Here is an 11,396-nt window from a genome sequence, read left to right on the forward strand (position 1 = left end):
CTGAATGGCTTGGCTTCTCGCTTAAAGACAGGGTTATGTAACATGGGCTTGGTTCGTTTGCATAGGCTTCGAAACAAATGCTGTGGTCATGTCGAAAGTGAAGAGGGTATCCACACAGGACCGTGTCTACTAGTATGAGGGCAGTTACAGCAGAGAGTGGGCTGATGATCAAGAGTGGGCTGATGATCATTACGGGGTGCGCCAGTGAAATTGATGATTTGACATTTCAGTCAAGTTAGTTAAGTAAGTTAAGTAAGGCTATATGAACAGCCCAGTTGTGCAGTATGGCTTTTACATGGCAAGCCTCTGCATAGCAGAAATGTGTTTCATGTTGTAAACAAGCTCAACATTTTTTAATATCAAGCCATTTTAACCCAACTTTTATTTGATCATGTCATGGGCCCAACTATAGGCTATGATTCAGGTCTATGTCATTGCTTTGTCTCTGTTTCATAGTTGTCATGTCACTCAGCTCTCTTGTGAAGTATATGTGCAACTCTTTATATTGTCCATGTGAGGACTGCACACATGGGTCAATCCAGAGGTGGTATTTCGGGAGCGGACCGTTCGCAGGGCTGTGGGTAGCTGGGGAGGTGTTGGCCTGGAATTTATGGGCTTGGGTGACTGGGTCTGTCACCACGCTGTTAAGTACACAACTGGTAACGGCAGACCTGCTCGACACGCGTCTGTTTGGAATGGCCAAGCAGTGCCCCGTCGTGTCCTCCAGTGAAAAGTGCTGCAGGGAATTCCGCTGGAGTCTACTCTGCTGTTTAATTATAGCGTGTGTGTGTGTGTGTCTGCTGCCGTAACGGATGTCAACCCACAGCAGGACAGGCTACGCTCTGATACCAGAGATAAGATGTTTGTGTGCCGATCTCACATGGCCAATTTGAACTCCACTTGAGCACCACTGATGGGGCAACTTCTCTTGGTGTTTCCTTTTTTTTTTTTTTTTTTTTTTCTCCATGGGTTTCCTAAGGCCTTGTCCGTTTCTGCTCCATTTCAGCTGGGTTGGGTGTAGTTTTAGTACCTTTTCCAGAGTAAATACATTCACAGCCATTAGAAATAGTTTGTCCAATTAGAAAGTGGCAGAAAAATAGGCTAAAACTTGGCCACTGATAGCGTTTTTATCGCAGCTCTTTATCTTAGGAGTGTGAGCCTGAGCTCTGGAGTGGCATAACATTTTGAGGCCTCTAATAATCAGATGGGTTTTGGTAAAATAGAGGGTAATGACATCTTTCTTCACACAAGGCAAAACTTCAGATCATACTCGGATATCGGCCCTGATATTGACAAAATGGTTGGATCGGGGGATCGGAAATTTGAGCAGTTCCATGGGTCGATCCATTGTGTTTACTTTAATTTCTTGGATTGAGACGTGGTACCCACATAGTGCACAACTAGCCAGTTGCTGCCACTATTACTGTAGGCTACTTTTGGTGTCATTAGAGTTTGCCAGACTTTATATTTCTGGTTTACTATTCATGATGTTATTAACTGCCATTTGAAACGGATCAGTCCATCCCTAGGTCATACTGTAACCATAAACTGAAGTTGGCTGGATAAGTTTCTGCACGAGTAATGGTTAAAAGATGGCTTTATACAGTACCCTCCAGAATCTAGTAAAGTTGATAATAAAGTTGACTAAAATCTGGTATAAAAAATAATCTGTTGGTGATTTATTGTAATCTCACAATGAAAACAAATAGGAAAAATTCAACCTTGAAGGGAGAAAAAGGAAAATATCATATAAATATTTTTAACAAAAACACGTTGCTCACAATTATTGGCACCCCTGCTTATAATACCTTCTTAAGCTTCCCTTTTCCAATATTCACCTACAGTATGACACCCCATAGAGTTGGAGAATACAAAGCAAGAGATTTAAGACTGTTGGTCTTTACAAAATCTTCCCAGATCGTCCAGATTCCTAGGTCCACACTTGTTCATTCTCCTCTTTGACTCACCCCACTGTTTTTCTATGGAGTTTAAATAAGGGGACTGAGATGGCAATGGCCAAAGCTTGATTTTGCGTTCAGTAAACCATATTTGCTTTGATCTGGACGTTTGTTGTGGTTCATTGACCTGATATATGATCCAATCATGACCAACGTTTAGTATCTTGGCGGAGATTGACAGATTTCCTTTAAAACTGTTCAGGTTTTTCATGTTGTTCGTGATACCATGCACCTTAATTAGATTCCCAAGGCCTTTGGGAATAAAAACAGCCCCACAATAGCACAGCCTCTCCACCATAATTCTCATTAAGTATGAGGTTCTTTTCAGTATAGTCATTCTTCTATGTACGCCAAACACACCTAAAGTGTTCCTAGCCAAAGAGCGCAATTTTCATGTCATCTGACAATTGACCACACTTCCAGACAAAGTCACTGTACAATTCGGTAACTCCTACCGTTTACATTGGTAATTAAATGACTGGAGAGGCGTTTACCTAGCATGCCCTCTAAATAAGCTATTAGCAGTGAGGTCACTTTTGAAGATTGTTTGGGGGACTTGGGGGACACTCTGATTAACTTAACAAAGTTAAAATTAGATAGGGAAATGTTTCTGTTCTAGGGGTGCCAATAATTGTGAGCAACGTGTTTTCGTTCATTTTTTTTTTATTTCTTTATGAGATATTTTTTTTCTCAGAATACATTTTCTTCCCTTCAAGGGTGGATTTTTCCTTGTTGTTTTCATTGTGAGAGTACAATGAATCATCACCAAACATTACCAAAGGCGCCAATAATTCTGGAGGGTACTGTATTTTTCAAGTATGATGTTCACACTAGTGTCCTTGTAATGCAGTTCTGGTCCCATAAAAGACTGGATTAGCCTTACTGGTAATAAATAACCAGTCATACACCAACCACCCCCCAGCTATGTACTGTAGAGACGCCTGCTCATGTCAGAATTCACAAGGTTGTAATTTTGCAGTGACTACTTACAGAGGCCACAAAACATATGTCATGACTAAGACTGACAGAAACTTGTTCTTCAAGTCAAACAGAATATCTGATTAGTCAATTCCCCATTAAGTTGTTTGTGATTTGTGGAGTGATATGCTTAGATTCATGCTCTATACAACTATATTTCCCTATATTTACCTTTATATGAACACTTTATGTCAAAACTGAAGTAGATGTTCTTCAAATAGGGCTCAAGGATTTTGCAAATGGTGCAAAAGTTGTGGCTTTTTTATCAGTTCCAGCGTAGCTCTTGCAAGATAATGAGCTGGTGGAAGTTGATTTTCTTGCATTGGAGTAATGCAGGCCAACATAACATTAGAGAATCTACTCCAAAAATCTCCACTGCTACTCAAGACCAGGCCCATCCACAAACCTGCAATAAATGGCAATAAAACGTGCTCTTTCTGTTCCTCCTAGAGGCAGACAGGCCTGTGGACTAGCAGTTTACTCAGACTTGTTTTGACTCGCAGCCACGGCTGCTTGGGGCTTTTCAGCAGGAAATCGTACTCTCAAGCTTTGCAACCTCAAATCTCCCAAAAGTAGGACTAGCAGATTAAGCTGGGATTTTGGCTACTGCGCACACTACTTTTTAGGCATAAACGTGTGTGTGTGTGTTTGCGTACCCCGTCATACCTCAACTGTCAGAGGCTCAGTTATGAGTTAGAAAAGGTGGCCATTTGACTAGTCAGGGGTGCCAAGTGATGACGAGAGAAAGCAAAAGAGCTTAGAGGAGGGCGGGGGGTGCTCAGTGCTCCACCGAGTTGGGATTTGAGGTTTGGCCACACTGGTCTGGGTGTGAGCCTCAGTGTAGGTGTGAGGCTATAAATACTCTGTAAACAGAGCCATGTGTGCAGCCGTGTATGCAGACAGCCAGGGAGCAGAGCCCCAGTCCTGTTCCCAAGGCTTTCTGACGCGGTGACGCCAAAATCCCGATGCCTGTGAGGTCACTGGGTGGAATTGTGGGTGACCCAGATAGCAGCTGACTGGACTGGATCTGGTGTGATCAGGATGGTCACATTTCATTGCTTTAAAGGTACACTATGCAGGTTTTTTAGCTTAATATGCAAGTTTTCTAGCTTAATTTACCTTCATTTAACAGCTTCAGAGTCATTGGAATGGTTATATTACTTTTTTCGGGTTGAATGGTGGCCGTCTCGCTTCCCCCTAGCGCCTGTGAGCGGAAAAACCACCCTTGCAACTGTGGGCCGGCGGGCCGACGGCCTCAGTCAGGAAGTATAATGAGTGTAACAAATTGCTTTACTGCATTCAAATACACATACACGCCAGGCACCGGCTAGAAAAAGGTAGCGATGGAGTTTCTCAGACATTCGTCATGACAGAGTCAGCGAAAAACAAGCAAAAACCGAGAAAACAGTAAGGAAATTGCCAATACTGCATAGTTTACCTTTAAAGAAGTGCCCTGAAATGTAAAAGGGTTTTCAGACATACGTGTAAGACCGGAGGTTCTGCTGATGTTAAACGGTGGGGCCGTATGTCTGGACAACATAAACGGTCGTATGGAAGTGCAAACTTAGCCGGGTGTTCTACTGCCCCCGTCCTAGTATTTCCTCCGGACATTATGCAAATGTGCTGTGTCTGAACGAAGCGTAGAACATGCGGTTAAAATTCACACCTAGTGAGCGGGCGTGTCGGTGACGTTTCTTTCGTGCGTCCATGTGGTGGGGGCACTTTAATCTGACTTAAGTGTCATGATGGAGTGGCATAGAGAAAATCTCCGACCTGGAAAGATGCAGGCATCACGGAGCTACTGTCCATGAGGGCAGACAGCATTGTGATAGAACACATGAAGGGAACGGCAAGAGAGAGACACGTTGATGTAGCCTACAACCGCATCGCAAGGCCAAAGGAATTCAAAAGACCAAATCATAAGCAGAATTAAAGGACAATTCCGGCGCAAAATGAACCTAGGGGTTAATAACACATGTGTACCGAGTTCGACCGTTCGCTGGGATTTGTTTTCATGCTAGTCGAATGTGACCAGTTTTATTGCAAACCGCTTATTAGCGTTTAATGCTAGCCTTCGGGGCACACGTACAGTAGAAATAAATCGCTATTTCTATACCACTAACAAGGCTCAAAATAGCACCACACTTACACAGTAGCATAATGAGGGTCTCTACATGTAAACCGAAGCATTGAGAACTTTGTAAGTGTACAGGCAGTTTATTAAAAAGAAACACATTACCGTTCACGTCTGGTTCACATACAGGCAGGCGATGTGAACTAAAATCAAACGTAATTTGCTCAATATAGGCCTATCAGAAATAATAGCTCCGATGTAACATAACTTGTATAGTGTACTTACTTAGTGGATCCATCTGGTCCCTCTGGTATGGATCGCCACCGCCTGTGTGGTATTGACTACAGGTAGCTTCTAGCTCTCTCTCATAGCCCTTTCACGGAGCTCCCGCAGCTCTTCGTTGGTATTCCGACTCGAAGAGATAAGGACGTCCAATAAGGGTTCGTCCTCGATGTCTTCAAATTCGTTCAAATAACCTGCCATCTCTTATGTCTCCTGTTGCGTTCAGTGCTTCTCTTTTGCACAGTCCTTCTGCAACAACGTTTCACCCGAGATTCACTTCACATCCCAGAGTTCTGTTTAACCAAGGAGCCTGCCTGTATGTGAACCAGACGTGAACGGTAATGTGTTTCTTTTTAATAAACTGCCTGTACACTTACAAAGTTCTCAATGCTTCGGTTTACATGTAGAGACCCTCATTATGCTACTGTGTAAGTGTGGTGCTATTTTGAGCCTTGTTAGTGGTATAGAAATAGCGATTTCTTTCTACTGTACGTGTGCCCCGAAGGCTAGCGTTAAACGCTAATAAGGGGTTTGCAATAAAACTGGTCACATTCGACTAGCATGAAAACAAATCCCAGCGAACGGTCGAACTCGGTACACATGTGTTATTAACCCCTAGGTTCATTTTGCGCCGGAATTGTCCTTTAAGGCGCTGAAAAAGCAGTAGCCTACAACGACGTCGTTGACTACAATAACAGGAGTATTTAATAAATTGTTAGCCAACACGGTCGGTTTTCTGTTCATTGATAGCCTTCTCATGACCTCACTGCTGAGCCCGATATTTGTTGAGCCTAGACAAAATGAAAACGAAGAAAACCCAACTTTGTTCCAAGCTCCTTACGTAAATGCAATAGACACATGGGGAGAGGATGTTTTTTTAGAAACATAAACCATGAAAAAACGAACCACTAAACTCTTATGTTAGTATATTGTTTGTTGTTTAAAAACATTGTATTTGATGGCCTTGAAATCTTGAGTTAGCCTACTGAATTGGCTGGTAGCCTACCATAAAGTTTGTGCATGCTCTCTCCAACGCAAACCAGATTTGGGGTTCCATAGCCAAGTAATTCTGCTAAATAACGTTGAAAACAGATAAATGTGTTTTATTTGGAACACACATACAAATACTGTAGGTCAGCTTCAAGTATGCACACTTACGTGACTACTTCAAGTATTAGCCTACGCACAATAGATTCTTCTTCTTTAGCCTACATAATGCATACATTTTGTAAACAAAAACAGCAGCTGTGACAGCGGCCGCATATATTCTGCAGTTTATGTGTTTGGCAGTTTACGTGTTCTGTCAAACCTGTAGCACAGTAGTTGTGCAGAAAAGCTCTGGGTAATTGTACCTGGCTTTGTCGCCCACACCTAAACCAAAAGCACGCTTTTGAAGTGTTCCCAAAGCCTTGTTGTCATCCAGTTGATCCCATTTTTATTGAGTGTTGAAACCTTAATTATGATCTCTTGTCTTAACTGAAAGGTAATATGACATTCTTCTCCCCCCCCTGTGTGCGTCTGCAGGATGGTGCAGAGCAGGGTGACCCCATGGCGAGTCTGTTCCAGTTGGAGGAGGAGTCCTTTTCCTGGCCGGGCCCCAAAACACTGCACCTCCGACGCACCGCTCAGGGCTTCGGCTTCACCCTGCGCCACTTCATCGTGTACCCGCCCGAGTCTGCTGTGCATTCCTCCCTCCAGGTGAGTGTGCTGAACGCCATCGTTCCCTCCAGCCCTTCTAGCCCCCCACCACCACTAAACTCACTGCCACCTTTGCAAACCTCGTCAACTGAGTCATGAAATGCAGTTGAGACTAGGGCTGAAAGATGTTAATCTATTTATGATCGAAATTGCAATGAACTAATGCAATTAACAAATTGCGGAGGCCCCATTTAAATGTACTGCTTACCACTCTGGTTAGTTGGGAGTAATTTGCTATTAAGGCAACATGATGTACCAAAATGTACCAACGTTTAAAAAAGCCCCATAGGTAGCAATACAATGAATGTACAGCAAAAAAGGGAAGCAGAAATAGGGCTTGTCTTTCCCTTATTTCAGAGTTATTTTTAAATGTATTATAGAGCTTGAATTTCAAAAAATTATATCGTAAATCAAATTGCAAATCCAGTAACTGTCAGAAATATCACAGTTAGATATTTTCCTCAACTGATTTAGCCTTAGTTGAGAGCTCACTTTTAAGAGTCACACCCTGTTTGGAATGCTGCAGTGATAGTGGATCAGAGAGCTGTCTCTAAAGGTTGGCTTAAGGTGAAGAATGCTAATTTCCACGGTTTACTTGTGGATGATATCCGAAAGATCTGGGTCAAGATATCTCCCTGATGCATATAACAAATATCAGCAGGGCATTATGATCTATTTGGACAATTTGTCCGTTAACATTTAAAGTAGTTTTCATTTTTGTCAATAGTAATTTGCCTCCCGCCACTAAATGCCTGTAACTAAATATTTAATTGTTACAAGCTGTGCTAGAGCAGTTAGATCCTGGGGCAGATATCTTCTCAAGTTGAACTGAGACACTATGATACCAGCATGCTACATGGCTGGGTAATGTTTGTCATTTAAACCGGAGTATTATCTCAAGCACTACATACTTAAAGTTTCCCTGTGCAATCTGTCATTCTTGTCTGAAGCTCTGTTTCTGATTAAATTACATAATTATTCCCCTTTCTCTTAATTTTTTACCTTTTGTAGGGTGAAGAGCTCGGGAATAGAGGTAAGCTGACATTACTCCACATACTCACTAAACTAAGTTTTGTATTGCAATCTCTGATTAATGATGGTCAGTTTTAGCTCCATAGTCCTGCCTATACTGCACTGTGCTTAGTATGCCTGGCCGACCAACACAGCATTATCTTGTCCTAGTTGCTTCCTGTGTTGTGGAGGATTTTAGCTTACTATGCCAAACACAAGTGAATTGGCTAGCCTGCTGTCCTCCTTTTGCCTTTTTTTCTTCCGCGTGGGTGAACTGTTGACCTGTTGAGACATTTCAGGATGCACCCCTTCACCGAGGATACATAGACATTCATTGTTTTATTTTTGCTTTTGCAATAACCACTCGAGCTCAAAAGTGAAAGTTATTGTTGGGTGACCATTGCCTGTTGACCATTGCTAATGTCACTCCAACTGACACTACAGTGTTCTGTGCAGTGAGCTGGCCTGATATCAGATTTGCAATGTCTTGCTGCAAAATGTTTGTGTATTCTTCTCCAACTGTTTAGTCTAGTCAGGCTGTTGTTGATGGTAGCGATTGTTTTGATTGGATCTTCATTTCTGAGCCCTGCAACGTCAGCTAGTTGAGAGCTGAATTCATATGTGTCGAGCTGGGCCTTGTCTCGTAAATCTCACCTGCATTATCAAACAGGGGAACACAGTTATTTAGGCCATGCACAGAATCAATGGCATGTCCAGAGGCGAGACCTAGATATTTATTCACACTGACCAGCTGTGAGATTCACACTGCCCAAAGTGCGTCAATATCTCACTCATGTGTATCTCTCAGGCAGACAGCCACGATAGCCGCTTGAAGTGTTTTTTCCCCCCCATGAATTGCAGTAGTGCTTGGGATTTAAGGCTATGATGGTCATGTTTTTTTAGATTATTTTATTGACCTTTTAACTAAAATAAGGGAGTGGGGTAAAACTGGCATGTTCTCACACTCACATTCGTTTTAAGTGAAGTTATGTTGGGAATGCCTGCAAAAGAGAGTTTATGAAATGGTCGTTGTAGCAATTTTTGCTACTAATGAACACTTAACAGGTCCTTATGAAATATGAAGTGAAACAATATTTGCCTATGTACTGATGCATTGTTGCATATGGGTATATCGTTAGAATTTAACCCAGAACTATCTCTGAATAACCAAAGAAGGGCAATATTCTATGGCACAAAAACATTCTTAGTGGGTTCTTGGATATTAAAAATTCCTTTGGTGGGAAAGGGCCTATTGTGGTTGGGTGGCTGCAGGGTAAATGCAGCTTTGCCTGCATCTTATAACTGTACATTACTTTTGATGTCAAAGAGTTGGCAACATGTCTGTGTGTGTATGTGGTGGCACATATTCATCTCATTTGGAGTGGTTGCTGTGGCAACAGTGGGTGTGGGGGCACTTTAAACCATGTCTGTGAACTGTCAGGCTAAAGGTCATCAAGGCATCGCTAAGCTCAGCTGAGAACGGTCCACCTCAACCAGGGGTTGAAACAGTTGGTATTATGAATGAGTGACTGTGGGGTCAATTCTGATAAATCATATTGTGGCATGGTTTTGTTTTAGAAAATAACTTAGAAATGGAAAATAGTTTAGAAATGGGACCTAGTTCAGATAATGTATGACCCGCCTTTCAGAACTGTACAGACTAGGCCTGCATTATTCAAACATAGAACAGTAAAATGTAAAGTAAAAGATAATGTTTATAAAAGATGATGGTTATGATCTTCATCACAACCAGAATTTCTTGACATGGTCTGTATAGACCCTTTCAAGAGAGTTCCATTATCAGCATCATGGCCCCACAAGGCTTCCGTTTTCCGTTCCGTCTTAATGCAGAGGAAGTAGATTGGGAACCAAATAGAACGTTCAAGCATTGTTTTTGTTTTTATTGTTGAAAGGGTCTATACTAGCTCAATTTCATTGTGCATTGCTTCACGTCAGCGTATTGACTGTGAAATATATAGATTGGTTGGGGTCAGGCCATGTCACTGTAGGACTACTGTGGGCTGTTGTCCAGTGTAAAGTTTTGACTTAAACCAATAGCACATATGCATCCTTTTGCATCAGCCTATAGTGGAAAAAAAACTTAGTGTATTGTCGATTGGCTCCATGATTATGTCAACGTTTTAAAGTAAGGAGTTTAATTTGAAACTGTGAAGAAAAAAATGACATCACAGCCGACTGTGGATGGGCTAACAGGTTGATCTGTAGTTTCTGGCCCACGTGGTAGAAGTCCATGCTGCACGCATGGCGTGGCGTGTCGTGGCATGGCTAAAGTGGCCCTCTTCTCTGGGATTCAGCTGACACGCAGGGAATCCCAGGGCACCGTGAATGCCACCCGGGGAATCCCTTTGTCTCGCACGGCAGGCGGCTTCTGCCTCCCAAAGCAAAATGGAGCCAACAATGTGGCCCGGGGCCTGCTGCACACATCCCTGGACTGAGCAGCTGGACCCTGGGGGGTGGGGGTGAGGTGTGCACGCTGGCCAGTGTCAAAGGTGGGCTTTTACATGTGACTGTCACTGTTGTCAGTGCTCTGATGTGCAGTCTCTGTTTCCAGTGTTGCGAGCACACACGCGCACAGTGATGGTGCCCTCTGCTGTTGGGATGAGTGGGTTAAGAGGCAGCAGCTCACCAGCCGCCGCCGACATCAAAGAGGAGTGACGTGGCCCACTGCTATGTAAATATGTCAGGTGCTGACCTGGTTTGAGCTTGGCCTACCAGCAGGGCCTTTTTTTGACAGGTGTGCTGTTAGGCCACTGGGCTTTTACAGCATAGTATGCAGGGCCAAATGATCTTAGCAAAGCAGACCTGGAAGTAGCCATAGATTTTAGTAATGGAAACTGTGAAAATTAAATGTGGAATTGTAGGCATGGCGTTGTTGGTTGTGTCAATGAAAGACATCAAAAGTGTAGTTTGATACTAAAAGCCAAAATGCACAAATATTAGTTTAGGTCACGGTTGGTGGTTTTGGTGGGTGAAGACATCTCACACCTCAGTGTATTGGAATAAAACAGACTAAATAGGGTTACTAAACAGCATCTGAATGACCTTGCAATTGCCATCTGTGACATTTAGCATCTCTCTCTGGTTTATAGACTCTTAAAATCTTCGATTAAAGAATTTAATTAAACTCTCACCAAATAGTTCTGCATCAATATTGCTGTTATTAAAAGTCAACCTGAGATTGATAATCAATAAAAGTATTTGTTGCTGTGACTGTTGTACTTTCATTGCGCAGCCACTCGGTTTACACTGATCCATCAAACTATTAGGTTGGATTAAATTAAACTGATGCAGAGAGTAGGAAAGCACAGTGCCCTATGCCTGTGGCCATTTTTAATGAACTCATTTGGTTATATAAAATCTTTGTTTTATCACGG

The 11,396-nt window shown here is 42.6% G+C and overlaps 1 protein-coding gene across 1 annotated transcript in view; it reads left to right on the forward strand.

The window, feature by feature from the left end:
* Positions 1 to 11,396, forward strand: part of arhgap21b (Rho GTPase activating protein 21b) — a 57,229-nt gene that overhangs the window by 15,193 nt on the left and 30,640 nt on the right. Inside the window, exons 3-4 of the mRNA XM_076295336.1 lie at positions 6,817 to 6,990; positions 8,002 to 8,023. Coding sequence (XP_076151451.1) covers positions 6,817 to 6,990; positions 8,002 to 8,023 — 196 coding nt within the window. The remainder of the gene's footprint in view (positions 1 to 6,816; positions 6,991 to 8,001; positions 8,024 to 11,396) is intronic.

This window comes from Alosa pseudoharengus, unplaced genomic scaffold (assembly GCF_046254945.1).
Source record: "Alosa pseudoharengus isolate Yale_2024_CS ecotype anadromous, Long Island Sound unplaced genomic scaffold, YU_APseudo_1.1 YU_APseudo_1.1_scf_2, whole genome shotgun sequence".
In the NCBI taxonomy this organism is placed as follows: domain Eukaryota; kingdom Metazoa; phylum Chordata; class Actinopteri; order Clupeiformes; family Clupeidae; genus Alosa; species Alosa pseudoharengus.